The 25,081-nt window shown below is 59.0% G+C and overlaps 2 protein-coding genes across 2 annotated transcripts; both read right to left on the reverse strand.

Moving 5' to 3' along the window:
• Positions 1–11,845: 11,845 nt before the first annotated feature.
• Positions 11,846–15,402, reverse strand: LCN10 (lipocalin 10). The gene is made up of 6 exons (XM_040631374.1): positions 15,292–15,402; positions 14,477–14,616; positions 14,071–14,141; positions 13,667–13,774; positions 12,523–12,621; positions 11,846–12,113 (listed from the first exon to the last, which is right to left on the reverse strand). The coding sequence occupies exons 1-6, from the start codon at positions 15,400–15,402 to the stop codon at positions 12,085–12,087; spliced, it is 558 nt and encodes a 185-aa protein (XP_040487308.1). The 3' UTR covers positions 11,846–12,084.
• Positions 15,403–16,449: 1,047 nt separating this feature from the next.
• On the reverse strand, positions 16,450–20,794 carry LCN6 (lipocalin 6). The gene is made up of 6 exons (XM_008704327.1): positions 20,705–20,794; positions 20,330–20,469; positions 17,773–17,843; positions 17,190–17,300; positions 16,911–17,012; positions 16,450–16,475 (listed from the first exon to the last, which is right to left on the reverse strand). The coding sequence occupies exons 1-6, from the start codon at positions 20,792–20,794 to the stop codon at positions 16,450–16,452; spliced, it is 540 nt and encodes a 179-aa protein (XP_008702549.1).
• Positions 20,795–25,081: the final 4,287 nt, after the last annotated feature.

Here is a 25,081-nt window from a genome sequence, read left to right on the forward strand (position 1 = left end):
CGTGGAGACCCGGGGACTAGAGAGGAATGAAATATACCCCCCATCCCGCCGTCCTGGCCCCCACGGTCCCATCCAGTGTTCGTCTCGGTGCATGGCTGGGTCAGGGTCGGGGTAGGGGGAAGTGGACATGTCTGAGCAGGGAGGAGGTCGGGCCGCCTTTTCCTCCTCTACATCTCCTCCCCCTGTCTTCCCGGCATCCCCACCCCTCCCCCCAAGGTCCAGCACTTCAAACACCTTCACCTCCCTGCTTTAATCCCCAACATATCCTCCTGAGCTGGGAGTCACTGACCCCATCTTCAAAGTAGAAGACTGAGGTCCCAAACGTTACCATAGGAGCCTGCCTGTCACAGGGCTGTGACACGGCCCTGCTGTGGGTCTGAACCCAGATCAATCTGACCCAAAGCCTGAGCTTCCAGAGGAGCCCGAGGGAGTAGCCTCTGAGCCCAGCCTTGGAGATGAGGCCATCCTGGAGGGGGCCCTGGGGAGGGACAGCAGGCAGCTCTGAGCAGCAAATTCTTGACAGGCTCCCTGGGGGAGGAAGGCCCTACAGACGCTGGAGTGGGATGAGGGGCGCACACTGGGGAGGGCAATTACCAGATCACACAGGGCTCCTGGGATGTTGGGCCAGGGGTCAGGGGTCACCGCAGGTTGGGGGGTCAGAGGACACAATCCAGGCAGTCTTACCAGAGCCACGGCATCCTAGATTTGGAGGGAGCTTGGTGGGCATGTTATGGCCCCCACTCAAGCATGGATATCCAAGCACCAGCCAGGGGTGAGGAGGCTGCCTCAGTTTCCTTCCGTGTAAAGTGGGGGCCGTGGCGATCGTCTGCCTCTTCCCAGGCCTGGGCATGCTGCCTGGAAGGTCCAGAGATGGCTTCTTGTGAGAGTAGCTGTTCCGGTGAGGTCCTGGGCATCAGGGAACTCTGGGACAAAGCCCATGTTGATTCCTCCTCCACGTGGGGTTGGAGGAGCTGGCTGAGTGCATGCAGAGAAGGGATGCGTTATTCCTGCTGCATCAGAGCTGGTCACAGGACTTGGAGTGAGGGCTCCTTTTGGTCTTGGGTGCTGTGTTGGGGGTCTGGTGGTAGAATTGAAAGGCTGACTTTGCACTGACCAGACATCCTGGATGAATGGGTGCCCTTGGGGGTCCATGGGCACAGGTGTCAGTGACCCGCACATGGGAAGGTGTGAAGGAAGTGCACAGAAGACAGTGCCCTGGGCTATGCATGGTTTCCTGCCCATGGGCAGTGCTCCTTGGCGGTATTCAGCTAGTCTTCTTGTTTGCACAGCACAGAAGGCGACTAATGCTGTGAGTGGTTCATGGGAAGCCAGCTCAGTCTGTTGCTGGGCATCATGTCTGGCAGTAGGAGAGGTAAGGCTGAAATGACAGTCTGGGGGTGGCCTGGAATGTCAGTTGAGGCAGAAATTGCCCAGGTAGCCTGACCCACTCGAGCCTGTAATTGCTTCTCTGCCCAGCAACCCAGACTTGGACAATGGCCCTCTAGCTGGCTGGCATCTGGAACGGTTAGAACGTTCCTCTGGTTCAGTAGAGGGAGAAGATCAGAGTAAACCTAAAGTTAGTAGAGCAAAATAATTATGAATATTAGAGCAGAGGTCAATGGAAGAGAAGAACACGCAAGAAAATCAGTGAAAACAACAGTTTTCTCTTCTAGAGATTAACCAAATTCACAAAAGAGACCAAAATGGAACCATGCTATACCAAAATATTGGCTCACTGAGATGAAGCAGATAATTCTGAGAAGCACACAAACTACCAAAAGTGACTCCAGGAGAAATGGAAACCCTGAGTAGACCTATAGTAAGTACATAGACTGAAGTAGTAATGAGAACTTCCCAACAATGAAAAGTCCAGAACCCGATGCTTTCCCTGGTGATTTGTCCCACACATTTAAAGAAGACATAACACCAATGCTTCTGAAACTCTTCAAAAACTACAAGAGGAGGGGACACTTCCCACGTCACCCTAGAATGCCAGCATTGTCCCAATTCCAAAGACTGACAAAGAACTTACAAGAAAAGACAACTGCAGGCCAAAATCCATCATGAAGAGAGATGCAAAAATCCTCAACAGAGTTCTAGCAGACAGAATCTAGCAGCACATTGACAGGGCGATACGTCGTGACCGGTGTGATTTATGCCAGGAATGCAAAGGCTGTTCGGCGTAGCTACTGAACGTCGTATGCCACGTCCCCAGGAAACATGACGTCTCGATGTAGGGTAAGCTCTGACAAAATCCAAACCTTTTCATAAGTGCTCACAGTAAAATAGAAATAGAAATTAAATTGTGATAAGGGAGAGGCGCCTGGGTGGCTCAGTCAATTGAGCATCTGACTCTCGGTTTGGGCTCAGGTCATGATCTCACGGGTGGTGAGATGGAGGCCCCATTGGGCTGTGCCCTCAGAGGGGAGTCTGCTTGGAGATTCTCTCCCTCTGCGTCTCCCCCACCACTCATGTGCACACTCTTTCTCTCTCTCAAATAAATAAATTAATTAATAAGTCTTTTAAAAATTATGATAAAGGATATTGATAAAAAAAAAACCTCATATGTTTATCATTCTCAGTGTGAAACACTGAAAGTTTTCTCCTTAAAATCCCAGATAAGTCAAGGAGGCCCACTTCCACCGCTTCATTTCAATGTTGTCACGGAAGCTCGGTCAGAGAAAGTCTACAAGCCGAGTCATTAAAAGCTCCCAAATGGAAACGAAGAAGAAGTGTGTTTATATATGACATCATCTTGTATGCAAATAATCCTAAGAATTTTAAAAACACTCTATATGAGAGTATAATATTTTCTGCAAGGCATGAGCAGAGAAGACTGACACTTAGAAGTCAACGGAATACCATTGAGAATCAAGTAATACATACACGCACAGTCGGTTGTTTGCAAACATGGAACCAAGATCATTCATTGAGGCAAAACCAGAGTCTCCAACAAATGGAGTTGAGAAACTGGATATCCACATGTGAAGAGTGAACTCAGAGCATAACCTTCCACCATATAAAACAACTCCAAATGGATCAAAGAACGAACTTTAAGAGCAAAAACTCTTAACACTCCAGAGGTAAACTAAGAGCACATGGGGCAAATCTTCATTCCCTTGGATTTGGCAACGGTCTCTTATACGGCACCCAAAGCACAAAAAAAAAAAAAAAAAAAAAAAAAAAAAAAAAAACAGAGAAAACAGAGACGCCGGAATTCAGCATTGCTAAAAAGTTTTGTGAATGAAAGGATAACCTCAAGAGAATGTAAAGAAACCCAAAGAATGGTCGGAAATATTTGCAAATCTCATAAGGGTCTTGCATCTAGAATGTATAAAGAACTCCTACAACTTAAGAACATAAACAGCCCCGCTGAAAATAATAGGCATTTCTCCAAAGAAGAGTCCCGGTAGGCACATGGGAAGGTGGTCATCCAGACAGGGCGGGGAAATGCAAGCCAACACCACCGTGACGTACCTTCCCCACCCAGGAGGGGGACACTGAATAAGCAGAAAGGACAGGTGTTGGAGAGGATGCTGGGAAATAGGGACCCTCCTCCGTTGCTGGGGGAGACACTGTAGCAAACGGTGTAGCAGGTCCACAAATTGTGAAGCATACTGTTGTCATTTGACCCAATTCAGCTCACTGTCTGAACAGAAGAACGGAAGGCAGGCACCGGAGCAAGAGACCGCACTAGGTGTTCCTAGCGGCACGACTGACGATGACCGAAGCCGGAAACCGCCCACAGCTGCATCCACATAGAACGGATACACACAACGGGGTGTGTTCATGCAATGGCGTTCCTCCAGCCACGGGGGAGTGAAAGATTGATGCTCGCTTTCACATGGGTGAACTTCGAAAACCTGACACTCAGTGGAAGAAACCAGATGCAAAATACCACATACTGTGCGATCCCACGCGCGTGAAAAATTCGTTGTAGGTCAATGAGTAGGGACCGGTGCCAGGTTCGCGGTGGCCGGGCGGCAGGGGGAGTGGGGAATGGCCAGTGACTGACCGGTAGTGGGTGCGGGATTTCTCTCCGGGCCACTAAACGTGCCGGAACTAGATGGTGGTGATGGCGCACGGCGTGGGAAATGTAGTTACTATCAGTGAATTGCACACTTGGAAATGTTGAAAAAGATGAAGTCACTTTATATTAAATTAGAAACATAACATACCTGGACATGAAAAGAAAAAAAAGGCCAAAAGAACAGAAACGCCTTCCTGGAGAGGACAGGGAGACTCTGGCCCTGGTGGTGGCCCTGGCGGTGACTCCTGCACGGCCGGAGGCGGGCTGGAGCTCGGGCTCCGGGGCTGCTGCGGGACTGGGTCTTGCTGTGCTGCGCCCGCCCGCTCTAGCTCTGCAGGGGGAGCCAGCGCGGGCTCCATGTCGGTGCGGACGCTGGGGCTGCCTGCGGAGCTGGGTCGGCTCTGAGTCCCGCACAGGCTCTGTCTCTGGAGTTGGTGATGGAGCTGTGGGTCAGGGGGCTACTGACCCTGGGGACACTGGGCTCCAGCCCAGGGCTCCTGACGAAGGCGCGACGCAGAAGATGGACGCGCCCCGAGCTCCGGCGGCTTCGGGCTGTAGCGGCTTCTGCAGCCGCATCTACGCGCAGTGTTCACTCGCCCCGGGGCCGCGGCCCGTTCTCGCCCTTGAGATGGTGGCGCAGCAGCAGGAGGAGGGAAGATCAGCCACCCGACGGCCCGTCCGCGTGTCTTCTCGAAGGAAACACCTCACAGCCTTGCTTCCACAGCAGCACTGAGCCGGGTCGAGCGTGGGCTGCGGTTCTCGGGCGGCTCTGACTCTGGCCGCGGGGCGGGACTGGGTGGGAGAACTGGAGGTGGAGCTGGCTTTGCTCTGGAGTCAATGCCAGAGGTGGTGTTACCTCGGCAGGGCGCGTGGGCAGGAGCTGGAGGGGCTCCAGTCCGTGGGGCGCTGGCTCGGGCTCTAGAGCTGGTTCCGCGGCTGCTGCGGGTTCTAGGGCGTTAGATGGTTCTAGGTCTGCTGCTGCCGCCAGAGCCGGCTCCCTCCCCAGCGAGGTGCGAGGTCTTGTGTGAGATGCACTAACTCTGTACCCCCTGCTTGCTGACTGTGGGTGAGACGCTGAGCCACGGGGCAGGCTGCGAGCTCCAAGGGCAGGGAGGGTGTCTGGGGTTCAGCTCCACATCCAGCGAACAGACACGGGGGCTGATGACGCACAAGGGGGTGACAGAGTGAAGATGAGAGTCTAGGGCTCAGATTCTCATCTGTAAACAGCATCCTGGCATCACAGGGCTGCTGAGGGATCCCACCGATTCATTAACATGTGAAGTGCTCCTACCTCCCAGGCACTGTTTTGGGGGTTGGGGTCAGAGCAGTGAGAAGCACGGTCCCTGCTCACATGGGGCTGCCGGGAGCCATGGGTGAGGCGGACATCCCTGTGTAGCAGCTGAGGACCGACCCACATGAGGCCTGTGGTGAAGGGGATGTGGGACCCTTGGTCTGACCCCCCCGCCCCTTAGCCATCATCTCTATGCAGCCGTTCTGGTCACTATCCCGAGTGTTGTCATCCATGAAATGGGCACGCGAGGAAAGCCGCTCCTGGGTTCGAGAGCTGTGTCCAAGTGCAGAACCAGGTCTAGTCGTCTCGGGAGGGGATTCAGCTGCAGCACCGGCCCCCGAGCTAGAGCCAGGTCCCACACGGATGCCGCGCAGCTCCAGAGACGGGGGCGGCTCCCGCTTCAGCTCTCCCGCCAGCTCAGGGCTCAGAGCCCGGGTTTGAGCTCGAGAGCTCTGGCGCCCGCCGTGGAACTCGCCATCCGAGGGCCGGCGCCTCCACCGTCACACCCTCGCCATCGTGCAGGAGGTCAGGAGTGCGGCTGGGGGCGGGAGGGTCCCTCCTGGGCAGGTCACCCCAGGTACCTCAGTCACTCTACTCAGAGCCCCCCTTCCCCATCCCTCCCAGAGGTCACAGCCCAGGGGTCCGCAGCCCCGCTTCCCAAACAAGGCTCCACGTGGACGAGGAGACCTGGGATGTTGGAAGTCGAGGCTTGTCCCTTAAACGCTGTATAAATGTTGACCCAGAAACTCCACTTTATGGTTTCTGTTGCCAATCAAGAGAGGTTTACGGACACGGGTGTTCCCTTCAGCAGGGTGGGAGTGAGCTGCCTACACTAGGTGATGGGTGCACCTGCGGCCTGGGACGGGTGCGGCTCACTGTTCTGCCAGACAGGGATGCCCGTCACCCTTCTCTCCAGGGGACCTGCGGGGACCTCTGTGTCCTCACGTTCTCCCAGGGTTGCTGGTCCCCAGACCAGACACCTGCCGGTCTGAGGGTGACCAGTGCTGCCTCCAAGTGGTTTCCCGTGCCGGAGTCCTTCCCGGGAGCTCCATCTCTGACACGTACTCCCCACATGCCTATCCTCCCCCTTGGACCTGCTTGTGTTTGGTCTCTGTCCCTGGGGAACCCAGTGACTTGGAGCACGGTTTGGACCAGAGGCAGGGGAACCTTTCTCTGGCCTTGGGTCGTGAGCAAGGCTTTTGCCCTTTGTGGTGTCTTCTAGCTTTCTGCATTTCCCTGGTGTCTGTGTGGGTCACAGGTGGAACCAGCTGTGTCCTGTCTGGGGTCAGGCTGTGGTGTCCCAGCAGGAACAGGGGCATCGGCCCCGAGATTGTGCCCATATTTACTAAAGGGGCCTCTGTGATTACATCTGATCTGTAATCCACCGGGGATTTCAATATCGAATACGAGAAATTCTATGTCAAATACACACAGAAAGAAACGAGTCCCCTTTGAAAATAGGTGGGCATTTCGTGATTCCACTTATGGAAACATCAGAACAGGGAAAGGAACAGAGAGAGAAAGCCGCTGAGGGGTTGCGAGGGTCTGGGCTGGGGGAGAAAGGGGCAGGGAGGGCTCCCGGTACAGGGTGTCCTTTGGGGAAGGAATGTTCTGCCGCCGTGTTCTGTGCCGCGGTGGCACAGCGTCGGGAATGTACTCCTTGCTCATGACGTGTTCAACTAAAAACGATTAATTTTATTTAAAATAAATAATAAACAGCATACAGAACATGGAAAGATAATATAGCAGTTAAAATATACCAGAGAGAAAGACTATATGGGGAGGGGATGAAACATTGTGGGGGGGCGTCAGGTTCCGGTGAAGGAACTAAGGGTGATTGAACAAGGAGCTGTCCCCGCAGGGCTGTGGGCTCTGGATGTGGCTCTGGGAGCCCTGCAGGAGCAGGAGTGGAGATAGGGTTGGGGCTAGGGGTAGGGACAGGAGCAGGGACAGATGCAAGAGCAGGGACAGGGGCAGGAGCAAGGGGAGGGACAGGGGCAGCAGCACTGGCAGGTGCAGGATCCAGGGCAGGAGCTGGGTCAGGGGCAAGGACAGGAGCACAGGCAGGGGCAGGGGAAGCAGCAGGGGAAGGGCCAGGAGCAGGGGTGAGGGCAGAAGCAGTGGCAGGCACCGGGGCAGGCTCTCCGTGGGCAGGTTCTCCAGCAGGCTCCTCCTGGACGGCTTCAGGCTCTCCGTGGGCAGGTGCCAGGTCATCCGCTGGCTCCTGGTCTCCTGTTGAAGTTGCTGCAGGCACCACCCCTCCCTCTGCAGCTGCCCATGAACTTGGAGCCGGCTCTAGTTCCTCAGATGGCAGAGCAGCTGTGAGAGGAGAAAAGCTCACCCTCGTGCCTGCCTCTCCCTGTGCCTCTGCAGAGACAGAGCCCAGCCCAGGGGCGCCCAGAGCAGCCGCAGCCAAGAAGGAACCCTCCCCGGGACGTCTCCCCGACTGCAGTCCACCCGCTGGGTGCTCTGAGCCCAGTCCTTGCTCCTGGCCCCACACCAACCTCTGGGGGCTCCTCCCTGTGGGGCCGGCAGAGACCCATCCCCGCACACCACACGCACCCAGCCCCAGCCTTCTCACCCTTAGGCTCATGGACCACAGTCCAGTAATGGACCACCAGGGACAGTGGCCTGGTCAGGGTCAGAGGCCTTCCCTGGTGGTCCCCAACGCCTGCACCTGGAGAGCTTTCTGAACTGACTTCCTCCGAGAGGGAGATGGAGGGTGTGTCCAACAACCTCCTCTCAGTCTCATCCATGGTCTTCTGCAAAGACAGGGACCGGTAGCCGGCCCGGGGGCATCACAGCCCTGCCCAGCCGTCCCCACCGTCCTCCTGCCCAGTCCCCCTGCTGCTCCCAGATCAGACTCAGACCCGTGTGTGCACAGCCCTGCACCCGGGACAGTGACCCAAGCCTGCAGGACTCGGGATAAACCTTGGGCAGAAGGGCACAGCCCCCCACACCCCATCACACCCAGCCAGCCTTGACCTTGAGCACGACCCGCCCACCGGGCATCTGACCCCTCATCAGCCTGCTCCTGCTCGGGGTGGCCCCACCTGCATGACCCCTCTTACACACACACACACACACACACACAGAGGGAGGGGACCTGGGGCTGCACAGTCGGATCAGAACGTGTGGGGCTGGGCTGGATGGCTCTGGGCCTCCTGGTGTCACCTTTCGGTCCTTCCTGCCAAATGGCCAGAGGCGTCGGGGAGCCCTGACGCCACATCCCCAGCGAGGGGAAGTGTTTGCAGGGCGCGCTTTCCTCAGCCTGCAGCCTCCGGACTTGGGGATGCAACACGCAAACATGTTCTTCGTTCGAGGATCTCCAACGAAATGAGCTGGGCAGGGGGCTGGCTCTGGAATGTGGGTGCCTGGTTACCCGGGTTCCAAATTCTGTTGGGCTCTGTTGTCAGGGAAGTGAGGTCACCACCGCCTGGGGTCCCCTTACCTGACTTCCTCCTGATACAAGAGCCCCCCGAGGGCCCCCCTCCCCCAGCTGCTCAATGCTCACCCTCCCCCCCATGGCCCGTCCATACAGTGACACCCACACCGCCTACCCACAGCCCCCAGGGGGCCTGGGAGCAGCCAGTGTCCCCGCTGTGAGGACGCAGAGCTGGGTTCAGACCGGGCTCCTGCTCGTGCCCAGGGCTGTGACCCTGGACAGACCCTGTGCCTCTCAGGGCCTCCCCAGGCTCCCCATCTGCACAGTGGGGTGTTCTGGCTTCTACTTCTAGGGACACCATCAGGGGTAGGACCTCTACATACATTCCGTACCTGCTATCACAGGAGGCTGGGGCACACACTTGGCAATGCAAGGATGAGCCAGGGGCTGGGCAGGGCTTGGAACACAGCTCAGAGGAGCTGGGTCTGCTCTGGGGTCCAGGCAAAGCCACCCCCTCCTGCCTGTGTCCCAGCCCCGTGGGAAGGTCGCAATGAACGGATTCTGACCTTGTCCTCTCACGACACAGACTTCCAGGGGCTCCCGTTAGGTTGAGGCTCAGGTCCCCGGGCCTCGTCTGTGCCCATGTGCTGGGCAGTCTCCACAGTGGTTCCCGGGCATTCCCGAATCCTGGTTACACATCCCTGGGGAATCCCCTCCCCTCCGGGGGGACGGCCTGTGTGACTGCACTCTCAGGAAGAGAATGGAGCAAAAATGATGGGATCCCATTTCCAAGCAGCTGGAGGAAAGTCTGTGACTTCTCCTGGTTCTCTCTCTCCTGTGTTCATTCTCTGTCTCTGTCTCTGTGTTTCTGTCTGTCTGTCTGTCTGTCTTTGATCCCGTGCTTTGGAGAAGCAAGACCAGATAGTATGAGCTGCCCTTGGAGACCCCAGTCCAAAGAACCTACAGAGGGTCCAGGCTGACAGAAAAGTCCTGAGACCCCCATTCGGACCCGAATCCTGATAATACCACGTGAATGATCTTGGAACAGACCCTGTCCCAGTCAAGCCTGAGTGGAGGCTGTGACCCGGCCTCCCGGGTGACCTGGAGGCAGAGGCTCCCCACTGAGCTGGGCCGGGATTCTGGCGCAGAACTGAAGTAGGAGAGGTCTGTTCTTGCAAGCATGGAGCTCGGGTCCTGTCTCTGTGAGGACTCTGGAAGAGTCTGGGTGTGCACATTCAGTTCCTAAGCTGTACAGAGGGCATCTAGGGTGCGGAGACCCTGTCCCTCAGGGGGCTGGTGTCCTCCATGCTCTAATAAGGACATATCTAGGCCGAGGCTGTGGCCTCAGGACCTGTGGGGGGGCTTCTGGCAGCTGGATGAACGAGACTTGCCGCCTAGCCGCCCCCAGTGCTTCCAAGAGCTGCTCGAGGGTGGCATGGACGGAGAAGATGCAAAGCTCCGAAGGGCCTCCGGGCCATGCTCTGTGCAGACAGGCTGCCCCAGCCCCTTCCCCAGAAGCGTGGAAGCCACTTCAGAGAACGTGAGGGCGTCTCAGGGCGCAGAACCAGTGAGCGATGGACTGGAGCCACTCGCGTGGCAAGTTTCAGAGAACTCCCCTGGAGGAACGAGGTCCCCGTCCCCCATGCTGCCTCAGCCAGACCCCCGAGGTGCCGCTCTGGGCCACCCTGACCCCTGTGCTCACTGTGGCCTCTCTGTTGCTCCCCACGGAGGCCGAGCACATAGGGATCCACTTAGGCCTCATGCCGTGGTCTAGAGGGGCCTCTGCAGGTCACAAGACCCTGGATTTGATCCTATTGCCCCCCACTTGATGGGCCGTGAGGCTCTGGTGTGGAGGACGGGGTGAGAACACCTGGTCTGACTCAGGGGCAGAGCGTGACGCGACTGCAGGCAGAGTCCGGGGCCTGAGCTGGCCGCGTCTTCCTGCACCTGTGCCCGTGGCTGGGAACGGGCAGGTTCTCCCGCTAAGGGAGCGGCATGCATCTCACAGCCCCTTCTGGACTTTGCGTTTGGCACCGCGACATGCTTCACTCGGCAGCGGAAGCAAAAATCCCAGTCCTGTGCTGAGCCTCCTTCCCAGCCCGCGGTGGCCTTGCCCGCGGTGGCCTCGGCATGGCGGTGAAACAAGCAGGACGTGGCCACCCTCGGTGGGAGGGGGGCCGTGGCCGCGGAGCAGGTCCAAACCCGTCACCTCCTGCCAAGACTCCAACGCCGGAGTGAGCCGCGGAGACCCCCGCACCACCCAGCCGGGCCGCCTGCACCAGCCGACCCCACGCTGACCCCAGACGGGAAAGCTAAACAAATTCGTGTCGGTTCACAGCCCAGGGATCCTGTGGGTGGTCGTTACGTGGCTGATTCCACCCTACTGTGTTCTCCTCGCGTGGCCCTAACCGTGCCAGTGAATTCCAGATACATACTGGTAACTTCACATGTCCGGCTCCCGTGTCTCTGTCCTCTGAACTCCAGCCCCCCCACATGGCATCTCCACTGGGGGGTCCTGGGCTCCAGACTCAGCCGCCAGGCCTGCCTGGGGCTCCCTCTCCTGTGGCTGAACCCCCCCCTTGCCTCTTCTTCCGTCACCTTGCCCTTGCCCCGCTCTACCACTCTGGGGGGTTGCAAAAGTGGTTTCCTCTTTCAGGAATGCCCACCGAACTCACTTCACTACCTCTGTGCTTCACCCTCTTCCAAACGTCCCTGACCCCAAGAAGCCCTCCTCGACCCCTGCTGCCCAGCCGGAAGGCGTCAGCCCTGCCGCTGTTTTGCACCCTCTCCACAAGGCTTCTCCACGTCTGCGGTCATGTGCGTGGGCGGCTGTGCCCGAGCGCGCCAGTCCTGGCCTCGGCTCTCTGAAACGGCATTTGCCTGTTCACCTGTCCCCACCGGCTGGCACACGCCTGGCATGACAGAGGCACCTGTACGTGCTGGGCGAGTAAGTGAGCGAGTCCTGAGAACGTGTAGGACGTCAGAGACCACGGGGAACAGTGGTGGGCGCGCTGTAGGGAAGGCACGCAGCGAGGATGACATTGGACCAGCCGTGGTCTATTTCCCAGCAGATGGGGTGGCAGCCTCTTCCCGCCATGTAATCCGGAGGGCGTGAGCAGAATGGGCCCGCTTGGGCATCGCCCTGCCCGGTCAGCACCTGCCCTCCCACCCCCATCTCTCCATGATCATAAAGGATCCCTTTTGGGCTACAGCCATGGCCCTGGACTTCACCCCGTCACTGGCTTGGGGTCATCAAACGTGTCTCAACAAGCCGCTGGAGGCGAAGACCGGCAACTTCTAACAAAGCTCCCACCGTCTAGGCAGACCGCAGCTGCAGCCCCGCGGGAGAGAGCGGGTGGACAAGTGGACGGCTGGCTCTCAGGGCAGGATGGTGTGTGCACAGGAGGCTGTGGGAGGGAGGGGGCGCTGAGGACGCGCTGCTCTGTGGGGGCCCGTCTGCCCACCAGTGTTCTTTGGCCCTCCCTGGTCTCGCGTGTGCTGGTCTTGGGCACTGCAGGGCGCCAGGACAGGCAGCCTGGGTCGTCCAGCCACAGCTGCAGGGCCCAGACCAGAAGGCATGTCTGGCGCCCCGCCGCGCCCCCCCCCCCCACGGGCCTGTGGGAGGGGCAGGCCAGGTGCTGACAGAGGATGCGACGGGGGCACTCCCATGGCGCACTTTCGCAGCTGGCTGCAGATCTCGGGAAAGACGGCCCTGACGCCCCGCCCCCCCCCACGCCCCTCGAGTCAGCTCTACCAGACGGAGGGGGGCCAGGTGTGGTGTTGACCTGGACCGAAGGGCCCGCCGCCATCTGTTACCATCTTTCGGGAGAACCGTCACAGCGTTTGCAACCTCCAAAATCTCACATACGTCCACGAATTTTCTCATGCTCGGGAAGCTGGACGTGTTCTCTCTGCCTGCAGTTGGAAGCAGAGTCAAGGTCAGCCCCAGCTCTGGCCGTCTGGGGCTGCACCCGACCCGCGGCGCCCTCTGAGCCGGCAGGACAGCGGGCCAGTGATGGGGAGGGCCCTTCTGTCCCCTCTTGCTCCGAGGCAGGTGGGTGTCCCTGGCGCGGCCCTGGAGGTGGGCACCACACAGGCCACTGGGGGAGCCCTCTCTGCTCACAGGACCCCTCTGGCCGGAGCCTGGTGCCCCTCCTGCTGCACTCCTGGCCATACCCTCCTCCACTGAGACTCCACACGTCCCCTCCCCCCTCTCCGACGGGTGTCCCGCGGGCTTCAGTGCCCAGAAGTGGGGTTGTGCCTCCCTTCCCCACCCCCTCCCTGGACAGAACCTCTAACTTGTCTGCCTTCCCTTCACCACCTCCCCCTGCTCCCCCGATCCTGCCCTCAGCCCGGGGGGTCCCCTGACTCCATGCAGAAGGTCAGTCCCACTCCTGGCCTCTCACCCTCTGGGCTCCCCCTGTTCACTGCCTTCCCCACTCACCCCAGCAACAGCCACATCAGAGACCCGCCCACATGGTCTCCCCATCCGGCCCCACGCTCCACCTGCCCACCCGGCCCTGTCCTCCTACTTCCCACCTCCTGCCAGCCCGCACTGCCAGGGCTATGACTGGCTGCTACGGACTGCGTGTCTGTGTCCCCGCAGAGTCCGACATCGAAGCCCCAAAGGGATGGTGTGAGTGTGGGGGCCTTGGGAGGTGTGTGGGGGCTCATGTGGGATTCTAAGACGAGGAAGACACCAGAGCCCTCTCCCCAGCACTTGGTGCAGCGAGACGGCAGCCGTCTGCAAGCCAGGAAGGGGTCCTCCGCGGAGCCCCACCGGGTTGGCACACCAAGCCGTGAGAATCTGTGTCCATCGTGGGCGCCCCGGGGTCTGTGGCCCTCTGTCGTGGAGCCCGAGCTGAGGCAGAGGCCTTCCCCTCTGAGCTTGTCGCCCCTCCGCCCCCCGCCTCCCCGGCACCCCACACGCCCCCTCCTCAGATGTTGCCACGGGACTCACTGAAGAACAGCAGGGTCTTGGAGGTCCGGCCAGCCCGGCCCAGGCGCACGTAGACCACACCGTAGCTGTAGTCGGTGGACAGCACGTGGAAGCCCTCCACCCCCTTCACTGGACCAGAAGAGAAGCGCGGGGCCGCCAGATCAGGCCTGCGTAGTCACGGGGTCTGGAAAGGGCCAGGAGTCCCACCACACACACACCCAACCCCTCTCCAGGTCTGGGCTGCGGGCACTCGCGTGCTTGTGGGCCCTGGGACTGTGGCCAGCCTGACCGCCCCACGGGCCACTGCCATCCCACCCACCCAGGCCCGGGACCGAGGGGCGGTATCTCCCAGATCTGTGGCCCTGAAGCCGGGGGGCACGCCCACCCCTGGTCTTTCTCTCCAGGCCCCGGGACGTCGTACGCACAAGTATTCCTGAACATTGCCTTTTTCCTATCTTTCCGCAGAATTAACGTGTGTGACTGGCACCCCTGTGACCTAGGGGGGCAAGGCAGGAGCCCTTTGTTGGCTGTTTTCCTGAAATTTTCCAATTTGGACCAGGGCCAGTCCCACAGCTTAAGGGAAACCCTCCGAACACCCACTGTCTGCCGAGTGGCCCCATGTCCGTGGTGGCTTCTCCCCAAATCAGGCCTTGAAATGTAGGGTCAAGAAAGGGTTCAGGGCCGCAGGGACGGTTGGATTTCCAGATGATCATGGGTCTCGCCTCCCGGCCCCCCGGCTCCCTTGCCCCTCTCGGACGGGGAGCTGCCCTGGGCTGTTTGTGGTCAGGGCTCCGCAGAGAGTGTGCCGGCCCCCCACCCGGGCCCGCTCACCGGCTGAAGGCCAGGACCACCTTCAGCTGGCCGGCTTTGAGAACCTTCACCACAGACGCCCCCAGCTTCCTCCTGCCTCTGCCCGGCAAGAAGCCTCGGCTCTCAGAGGCGACAGCCAGAATATACCAGAACCCTGAAAACTGTGCACAGCACGTTGGGGAAGCTGCCCGTGCCAGGCTCCCGGCCGGGCCGCATGGACACAGCAGATACTGACACTGGCCTGAGGCCCAGCCCAGGTCCGGCACCCACAGGCCGGCACAGCCCCGGCACAGGGGCCCCGGCTGCCCCTCCAGGTCTCGGTGGGCAGGTGCCAGGCTGCCCAGGGCCCCGAGGGCTGGGCCGTGGGTACCCTGTGCTGAAGCTTCCTTCCCGTTCAAGGCCTCCCTCCTCCTTCCAGCTCGGCCCTCGGCCCATCCCTCTGACTTCCTGCCACAAACCCATGTTCCCAGGCAGCCAGTGCCCACGGCCACCCCCGCTAGAACCTTCCAGCCGCCAGCTATCTCGTTCCAGGACACATTCTGCTCGTTCTGCCTGTGCCCACCTAGCATCTCTGGTGCCTGGAGACCGCACCTGCCTGGGGCCCTCTGCCCCTCCTACGTGGCCATCAGCTTCTCGGGGAGCGGCCAGGTGAGCAGTCCCACTGGGCCGGCAGAGGCCAGGGCCTGAAACTCCCGCCGGCCTCGGGGCACTGCCCACTGCTCCAGGATGGCCCTTCGGAGATTTTCAGGGAGTGATCTTCCAGCCGCCGCGCACACTGTATCCCCGGCCCCAACAGCCCGGCTGTGTGGCTTGGGGACCGCAGGCACGTGGCCTACCTTGTTCCAGTTGAGGTTGTGGGACTCCCTGGGTGGCTGTTCCTGTGGCCGGGACCCCAGAGCCAGCACAAGCGCCAAGACCAGCACGCACGTCAGCCTCCCTGGTCCCATTGTCACCCTCCTTCCTTGGCCACCAAGGCACTGAGTTTAAATCTCCCCACCTACCCAACCCTGCTGTGGGTGTCCAGCCAACCCGGAGCCTTGAGCCAGACTGGGGTGGGGCAATGGGGAGGGAGAGGGGCCTTGGGGTCCAGACGGACGGCCCAGGGGTTCGGCCCGTGGGTGCTGCCTGATTTTGAAGGCCATCATGCTCCCACGTGAGACCCCGGGCCTCCCATCCTAGCCCCCCCGGAGGAGAGGCAAAGAGCCGGGAGGGGTCACTGTGAGTCACTTCATAGGGATACTTGCATGTGAGAAGCAGGACCACCGTGAAGACGGGGCTCAGACGGCACCGGCATGACACCGGGTCTGTCCTCTCTGTGCCGAGCAGGTGCCGACGGGCAGTGCTGGGGGACGTGTGTGTGCACGCCCACCCCCTACCCTGCATGCACCGCGCCTCTCCGTGAGCGGCGGGCAGCCCCCAGGCCAGCTTCTGCCGATGGCCCATGCTTCTGCCGCGATGTTGGGCACGGCCCCACCAGACCACAGGGGGCCCACAGGCTCGGGCCCTCTGGAATCTCCAAGCTCCAGGCCAGGGAGAGCCACGCGCTTGTGCCCTGGGCACGGTGGCACCCAGCCAAGCACCCTGGTGGGCACCCACGGCCACCACGGCAGCGGCACCTGTCCAGACCCCAGGCTCTGCTCTAACTGGCAGACAGCCCTCCTGCCGGCCCAGGGACCGTGGTGACCTTTGCTCGAGGGGCAGCTGCCCCCAGCCCAGCCCCCACTCTGGAGCCAGGACCCGTGTCCGCGTGCCCCCACCCGGAGCTGCTTTGTGCTGCGTGGTCCGGCTCTGGGTGAGCCCCCCACACCCATCCTCCCCCCTGCACCGACTGGAGCCCCAAGAGGGCAGCGCCCCATCCGCCACTTCTGCCGCGCCTGGCACGCAGGTGAGACGCATCTCCAGGGCTTCGCGGAACTGCTTTATTTGAAACAGCAGCCCCCCCCACACCAAGCTCCCGGGCGGCTGAGCAAGGAGCCCAGCGCCTGGCCAACCTCTCAGGACTCGGCAGGCACTGTCCCCCCTGGAGGTCGAAGCATTCACTGAAAACCAAGAAGAGCACTGGGGGACCCCAGATTCACCCGAGGGGTGTGTGCCCCTGCCCCGGTCCCCGGCCCTTCGCGGCAGCAGAGCCCTGGGGTGTAGGATCCGGGGCGATGCTGGGGAAGGCAGCTTACCTGGAAAACCTTGCGTGCACAGGTGACTGGAGGGGCAAGAAGAGCTGTGAGGGTGGGGGCCTCGCCTGGCCACCAGGGCACCCAGGACGTACTGTGGCCGCCCTGCTCTGCCCACAGCCTCGCCTGAGACGGGGCCGGCCCTGCAGGCCTGGCTTTGGGCAGGGAGCGGGTGACTCTGTGAAGAGCTCCCACCCCAGTCCTGCCCGGCTCCCTGAGGCCTGGAGGGACCCCGAGACCAGCAGAAGTCAGCCAGGAGCCCTTGGGCATTGGGTGACACTCACAGTCCTGCTGCAGCGTGGCCTGCTGCTGAGACAGGAAGCCCAGGCCCTTGCTCCACCGGGCGAAGAGACGCATGGCCTCCTGGCTGGCCAGCTCTGTCCGGCCTGTGGGGCAGGAGGGGAGCCTCAGCACATGTGCCCCATGCCCCAGCCACCCCTCCTGCAGGGGGAGGAAGGACAGGGATGAGGCTCTGGGACCCTGGGGATGCAGGGCTCAACACAGACAGCGTGGCTGCCTGTGGCAGGAGTTCATGGGGCCGGCCCGTGGTCTCTGCCACTCACTATACAGCTCCACGGTGCTGAAGGCCTCGTCCTTGAACTCCAGCTGGGTGAACACAATGGCGTAGTCCCTGAAGTTGGTACCCAGCACCCGGTAGTCCAACACGCCCAGGGCTGGGAAACACATGCCCCCCGGGGGAGCATCAGACCTCACGAGAGGCCCCCCCCCCAGGAAGCTGAGAGCTCCTGAGCATTGTCCCCTGGTCCCCAGAGCCAGCGTACAGAGGGCCTCAGGGATGGATGCGGGTGAGAGCCCATCCCAGCTCGTGCTGGGGTAACACTCCTCCGATCCTGTCCCCTCAGGGGCACCACCAGAGAGGGAAGCCCAGGGTCCCCCTGGGCACGCCAGGTCGAGCCCTCTGTCCTCAAGATCAGGGTCAAACCTCTGACAAAATGAGTCCTTTCACTTCCTGGCGGAAGTCTTGGGGACGAACCGGCCTGCTCCCCTTCCCACGGCACTGGTCAGACGGCAGGGCACGCCCGCCCAGGCTGCCGGCAGCAGAACCCACCAGGGACGGCCCTGGAAGCGAGCCGGTCCCCACGCCGCCCCGCGCCCTGCATGAGACCGCGGAGTCTGTCGCCTTACAGGGGTTCTCGAACACCCATCCAGAGTTCTGTCTCAGCAGCACTGCCACGTTCACGTCACACCTCTCCAGCCTGGAAGAGACACCGCCGTCCTTCGCTCAGGGTCTGGACTCAGGACCAGAAGAGACAAGGGTTCCACCGCCTGGACCCAGTCAGCCGCCAGCGTGCTGCCCAGGGGATCCTCGCTGCCACTGACAGCCCCCATTACCTGGAAACCTTGTTCTCCAGCGAATCCAACCTGGCCTGGGAACGAGCAGGCACGAGAGCCCTGCAAAGTGCAAACCGGCTTCCTGCCACCCCCCAAGAGGCCTCCCGTGCTGGAGCCATGTGACGGGCACAGACACAGGGTCGTCTGCAATCTTGGGTCAAGACACTCAGCATCAAAACGGGCCAACATCCCCTAAGCGGTCAGTCCATAAAGTGAACAAACACAGCAGAAATGCAGTGGTCTTCGCTCACCAGGATGAGCTCATGGCAGGAAAATTCCAGAAGCAAGAGCCATTGAATAAACTGAGGCAGCAGGGTATAAAGCTGTAACAGGTGAAACACAGGGTCTGGAAAATCGAGAGACTGAGAAAAGGAACGAATGGAAAGTCCAAAACTGGGGGGTCCCCCCCGTACTCACGTGCTCTCTCTAGAATAAATACATAGAATAAATACATAAATCTTGGGGAAAAAAAGTCCAAAAATAAAGCAAAATGGGAGCATGGGAGTTTATCGTGTGACAAAGTCAGCCTGAGTCAGTGGGGGACAGAGGGGTAATTCAACAAATGACGTTAGAGATTGGGTAGTAATCTAGAAAAAAACCAAGTCATTCCCCCTCTCCCCCGCGTCAAACCCCGAGTGCAGCAAGGACGCCAGAAGCCCGTGGGCATCAGGGGGTTGGACCAAGTTTCCTAACTGACAGTGTCACAAAAGCCAGAAGCCCTACAAAGAGAAACCTGGGGTGTATGGCCACACAAAAATGGTTAGCAACCCTTCATGTATATATTAAAAAAAAAAAACAAAACCCTCCTCAATGTTATAAGAAAAACGACAAACTGGGAAATATATTTGCAACTAGTTTCCATCACAGACCGGCACCCAATATCCCTAAATACTTAAGGGTTCTTACAAACCAGGAAAAACACACCCAGAGAAAAACGTGCCAAGGATGTGAACCAGCAGGGCGCTGGGCAGGAGGCAGGGAAGGCGCACGGATGCGCCGCCACACTCCTGCCGTCGGAGACGGCGTGTGAGAGCTGCCGGGCCGCCTGTTGCCCATCAAATGACAGAGAACCGAGTGCCAGGTTATGCCAGGGGTGGGCGCCGGCTCAGGGGACACGGAGCCAGGCAGCTCCCAGGGACTTATCCCTGAGGGGGACCCCTCGGAGGGTGTTTCCCGCTGCAGAAGATGGGAGAGCACTGTGCGTCCAGCAGCAGAGCGCGGCCGAAGAGCTGGGGAAGACCCCACCGCGACAGAGAGCAGAGCACCCCAGTAGACGGGCGGTGGAATCAGCACATGGCCCAGCGACCCCCCTGCGGGCGCACACCCAAAAGAAGCAAAGGGAAAGTCTCCAAGACGCCCTTGCACACCCCTGTTCATGGCAGCGCAGTTTACAAAACCAAACGGTGGACGCAGCCGTGTGGCCCGTCCACACCACGGAACAGAATCCAGCCTTAAAAAGTTAGGAAGTCCCAACACCGGCTACGGCACGGATGAACATGGAGGACGCGGTGCCGAGTGAGGTCAGCCCGGCACAGAGGGACCGGTCTGGAAGGATCCACTCCCCGGAGGCCTGCCCACGCGTCGCAAACACGGGCTACCTGCAGGGCGCAGACGGGCTGGCTGAGGCACGTGGGGAACGACCCTGCGGCACACCCTTGGGGACCCTGATTTTTGAGCCGTGCATGTGTTTCCTGTCCAAAGGCCAACAAATTAAATTTAATTACACAAGACGTGAGAGCCCCACTTGCCTCCTCGTTAAGCCCTGATCTGAATGTGTGTCTGCACGTGGGGCCTCAGCACAATCTGCCTTTCCAAATCGGGGTCTGGCCCAGGTCCCCACACAGAGCTGCACCTTGACCCCGCAGCAGGAGAGGCTGCTGACCCATCACACTGAAGAGCAGATGCCAAAAATGGGGTCCGAGCCCTGTGGCGTCCCCGTGGCTCCTGTGGCGTCCCCGTGGCTCCTGTGGCATCGGTGGCTTTGCACAGGCCCCGAGGCCCCCCAGAGGCCCAGCTTCTGTACTTGGATGTCTGATTCCACCAGGCTCACTGGGATGCACCCAGCCACGTGGCGTTGGGCCAACACCGTGACCCCTATGACCAAACTCACCCAACACAGTGGAACTGCCCTCCTACCCCAGACCTCCTCTGTCCTTGCTTGTCCCATGGCCAGGCATGGCCCAGGTGCACCCCGGGCCCCGCATCTCCTGCAGGCAGATTCGGGAATGGGAGGGAGGGTGCCTGGAGTCCCCAAAGTACCCGTGGCTCTTCAGCACAAGGCATGAGCCCATGTGAAGCAGTAGCTCGAGGCATGAGTCCCACCCAGACGCAGGGTGCACACCTCACTCACCTGTGCCTGGAGGATAGCATTTTCAGGTTGTTTTCTGGAGTAAGGGTCACCACGACGCCCTCGATGTTCTTCGTGGCCTTCTCCAGTGCAAAGCCCTTCTCACCTGAGGCCACGGCAAGCACGTACCAGGACCCCAGAAGCTGGTAGAGAAGGAGCAGGTGAGGGGAGCCAGTCCCTCCAGCCCTCGGAGGCAACTTCTCTTATCTGGGAGCCCAGGGCCCCTTCCTCAGGCTAGCCCGTCCCCCCATAGCCTGTGCCGGTCTGGGCTGGCACTGGGAGGGTAACCCAGAGGCTGCATAGCCCCCAAGGAGGGGCCTGGGCCCCTAGGACCAGCAGGTCTCAAGGTGTGTGCTGGCACCAACAGGAGGCCGTTACCTGCTTAGGGTCCAGCCTCCCCAGCCACACTGCCTGCATCCTAGGCACAGAGACCAAAGCCAGAAGAGCAGGCAGCAGGACAGCCCTCATCCTCCCGGAGGTCCGCACACCAGCACACGTGCCTCGGGGCCAGGGGTGTGCAGTCCCTCCAGCCCCTGAAAACCCATTTATATGTCTCTGAATGGGTCACTGTGGGCGGCCACTAACTATCAGGACACCATTCTGGCCTCTCTTCTTGCAAGGTGGGGAAATTACCCAAGGGCGGTGGCATTATTATTCAGGGTGGCCTCTGTGTCCTGCCCAGACGTGCTAGAGAATGGAGAGTGGGCCCCTGGGGGATGTGTGCCAAGCACACACAAAGATGTCTTTGTCAACGCTGTCATGCCAATCCCTGCTTCTGTATACTGGAAGCTTCCAGAATCAGCATCCTAATCCTGTCACACCACCTCCTCCCTTCCCTGGGGATTCAACACTCTCCCTTGCTCAGTCTAGGAAGGCCTAGACCCTGGTCTTTAATGCTGGCTGGCAGTAGGCCAAGGCCAAGTCCGAGGGGAGGCACAAACACTTCTTCCAGAAGCTGCAGTTTGGATCTTTTGTTTCAATCATTAAAAGAAAAAAAAAAGAAAAGAAACCAAATTTTTTAAAAAGCTCCCACCCCCTCCTGGCTCACCCATTATTCTGCTCTGCTGGTCTCGGCCTCCTGCTCCCACCCACAGTCAACATCCAGCCGGAACGTCCTGTTCTTTCTGCCCCTCCACTCCACCCATCTGAACTTGTCCACTCTCTGGCCAGACTTGGCCCTGCTGCCTCCCACCTCTGCACTCCACAACCCTGGCCAGACCCCCCAGGAGCTGCACATCCCCCAAGTTCCCATGGGAGCTCTGTATGGGCCTGGCTTCTCACCCCTGAATCATCTGAGCCCCCACCTGGGAGCAGAGGACAGAGGGCTTGGTAGGATCTGTCTGAGCCCCTGAAACCCAAGGGGAGGTGGCTAGGAAGATCCTTCGCTGGGAGGCTGGAGGGAGTGGCAGAATGTGCTGACTACATTTCTAGACCCCTTTGCCAGCTGGCTTCCAGGGGTTCTATCAACAAAAAAACAAGGAAGATATGGAGGGTGGAGGAAAGATGAAGCCATTTGGAGATATCTTAAATCCTGGGGGGGGAAATAGATTTTTTTTTTGTACATAAATGCTGTCAGGACAGCTGGATATCCATTTGGAAGATTGAAATGAAGCCTATTCACCTCATGCATGAGACCCAACACCAAGTGGATCAGAGATCTACGCGCTAAACATGGACATGGAACCACATGAGTAATAAAGACATCATTGGTGAGTTTCTCTCCGATGTGGATGTAGGGAAAGGCTTTCCAATTGCATCAGAGTTCTTGCCTGAAGGCGGAACCACTAGGAGGCGTATATATTCACAAATAAGGGGTTTGTGGCAGGAGTTTGACCTCACGTCCTTGTGGGAGCTCACTTCACAGGCCCTGCAAGGCTCTTGCCTTCTGGGATTTCTGGGCAATGTCATGCAGCCCAGGCAAATCAAGCCACCATAAACCCATAGGCCACACTAACTGGCATCAAAATCCAGATGTAATAACAGAAAGCACTAATAAATACTTTGAGTATACTTTTAAACCTTTTTATACCAAAAATAAAGCCATAAACAAAGTCAAAAAACTAATGACGAGTCTGGAGAAATATTTCCAACAAATATCACACGCAAGGACTGATAGCCACACTCTATAGGAAACTTCGAAAAATTAAAGAAAAAAGGGCTGAAAATCCATCAAAAAATGGACAAAGGACATAACCAGATAATTCACACAAAATTTAAAATGACCCCTAAACATATGAAAAGATGTTTGTTATGAATTGCATCCCCCCGCCCAATTTCCATGCTGAAATCCTGAGCCCAGAACCGCAGAATGTGACTCTGTTTGGACATGGAGACTTCCTAGAGGCAATTAAGTCAAAATGAGATGGTTCAGGTTAAACGTAGCTGGGGTCCTTATCAGAAGAGATTAAGGTGCACACACACACACACACGGGGTGACCGTGTGGGGACGTGGGGAGAGGACGGCCGTCTACGCACCAACGAGAGAGGCCTCAAGAGGTGCCGGCCCTGCCACGATGGCTCTCAGACGCCAGCCTCCGGAGCCGGGAGAGAACCGAGCTCTGACGCTGAAGCCTGTGCTGCTTTGCAACGGCAGCCCTGGTGAATGGATACGACACTCACTTTTATTCACAATAAGAGAAATGCAAATTAAAGCCATGCAGAGATGCCGTTTATCGCCTATCGTTCTGCCCAAAACCGCAGAGCTTGTTGGCCACACCACCCACACTTCGGCGGCACGGGATGCCCACGCACAGCCCGTCAGACTGCAGATGGTACAGTCGTTACAGCGGGGAACGTGGCAACATCTAGCTACACTTAACCACATGGCCATTTGTCTTTCGTTCTAGAAATCCCAGCACAGGAAGCTATCCCAGGGAGGTACCTGGACAATAGAAACCCTGTGGACGCGGAGTGGTTACTCGATAAGGCGTTGTTTGTGAGCGAAAACTGTTGGAAGTGGGCTCGGTGCCCACACCCAGGAGACTGGCTGAATGACAGATGGTGAGCCCACCGTATCCTGTGCAGCTATAAAAAAACCAAAGGTCTCTAGGAACCGACGTGGAGTGAGATGACGTGCAGGTGTGTTATGGAAAAAGCCAAGTGCCAAAGGGCATTGAAGTACACAGCCTTCTAGGTGAGACAGAAAGAGCCGTAAGAAAACGCATGTGTGTCTGCTTATTTCTGCAAGAAGAAACTCAGCGTCTGAAGAGCTCAGTCACCCACGGGGCGGGCTGGGGAGGAAGTTAGACCCCTCCCCACGGCATACCTTTTTTCCCCCCAAGATTTATTTATTTATTTTAGAATGTGGAAGAGAGCAGGGGGAGTGGCAGAGGGACGGGGCGGGGGGAGAGGATCTCCAGCAGACTCCCCGCTGAGCGCGGAGGAGCTCGATGCCACCACCCTGAGATCAAGACCTGAGCCGAAACCAGGAGTCAGACGCTTCACCGACTGAGCCACCAGGCGCCCCTGAGCACACCTGCTTTGTGCAGTTTTGACTTTGGGGTCATGGTAATCTGCACTCAACAGCAAATGAGGGGAACACGACTGTGTCATAGCGAATGACATCACCACGGGAGGGGCAGCGGACTCGGCCCTGAGAAGCTTTGGGCCGAGTGTTTTTCTCCATGCTCTCAGGCTAAAGGGGAAAGGAGGGATAAACAAACCCCAGGTGCTGGTCCTTCCGAAGCCCGCTCTCCACAGTGACTTGGGCGAGCCCCTCGGAAACCGCTCTCCGTGCTCGGGGGCGGGTCGGAGGAGAATGGCTTTCCCACGATTGGGAAGGCATGTGGAGGGGGATCTCTCTGCTGAGACGGTTCAACACCGTTCCATCCCAGTGAGAAGCAAAGCTGGGAGCACCCGGCCCCCTACAGAAGGGAACCAGGCTCCTTGGAGACATTATCCCAAGACTGGGTCACAGGAAACATGAGAGGAACTTGCAGTGATTCTGGCCCCGGATAGTAAACATGTGTTTGAGGAATCAGGGGACTGTCAGAAAGACTTGGGGCCACCCTGAAGGAGCCCCCTGGACACATCGGCACAGGTTTGCGTGTCGAGATCAAAGACCGCAATAGGAGATAACTCATGGAAGGAAGGAGGGGTGCCCGAGTCCATACTGACAGACAGGACGCACGTGGTGGAGAAGCGAGGGCTCGCGGTCCCCGGAGGACGCGGATCTGCTGGCTGAGCCACGCTGTCCCGGCTTCCCGGCCCTCCTGAGCTCCCCGCGGACCTGTGCGGCACCACTGCCGACATCCCTCGGCCTGAGGACCGTGCTAGCATTGACTCCTTGTACTGCATGTATGCTCGGGGCAAACTCTGCACTTGGACCTGTGGAAACGTCGCTCCGTTGCCGGGAACGCCGGGTTGGCTTTGGAGATGTGCCTCCACGCCTGGCCTCTGCGGTACAGTGCGTTTTCTCTCCGGCTCCACTCACACGGTGTGCACGCCGCAGCTGTGCCGTGGACGGCGACGTCCCTGGGCGCGCTGTACCCGTCCTGCATGGCCGCCCCGAGCCCCTGGGATGCGTTTCATCAAGCTGGCATATTTTGGCTTCTATTTCTTCAAATACTTTTCTTTTTTTTTTTTTTAAAGATTTTCTTTATTTATTCGATAGAGATAGAGACAGCCAGCGAGAGAGGGAACACAAGCAGGGGAAGTGGGAGAGGACGAAGCAGGCTCATAGCGGAGGAGCCTGATGTGGGGCTCGATCCCAGAACACTGGGATCACGCCCTGAGCCAAAGGCAGACGCTTAACCG

This window comes from Ursus maritimus, unplaced genomic scaffold, assembly GCF_017311325.1.
Source record: "Ursus maritimus isolate PB19 unplaced genomic scaffold, ASM1731132v1 scaffold_17, whole genome shotgun sequence".
NCBI classification, from domain to species: domain Eukaryota; kingdom Metazoa; phylum Chordata; class Mammalia; order Carnivora; family Ursidae; genus Ursus; species Ursus maritimus.

Coding starts and splice junctions, on each gene's coding strand:
- LCN10 (XM_040631374.1), bottom strand. CDS start 15,402: ATGGGACCAGGGAGGCTGACGTGCGTGCTGGTCTTGGCGCTTGTGCTG. Junction 14,617..15,291: donor ACAACCTCAACTGGAACAAG/GTAGGCCACGTG, acceptor TGCTGTGCACAG/TTTTCAGGGTTCTGGTATAT. Junction 12,114..12,522: donor GACGGTTCTCCCGAAAGATG/GTAACAGATGGC, acceptor TCCCTCCCACAG/CCTCCTGTGCACACACCATC.
- LCN6 (XM_008704327.1), bottom strand. CDS start 20,794: ATGAGGGCTGTCCTGCTGCCTGCTCTTCTGGCTTTGGTCTCTGTGCCT. Junction 20,470..20,704: donor GGAGGCTGGACCCTAAGCAG/GTAACGGCCTCC, acceptor CTTCTCTACCAG/CTTCTGGGGTCCTGGTACGT. Junction 17,013..17,189: donor CAGCACCGTGGAGCTGTATA/GTGAGTGGCAGA, acceptor CCTGCCCCACAG/GCCGGACAGAGCTGGCCAGC.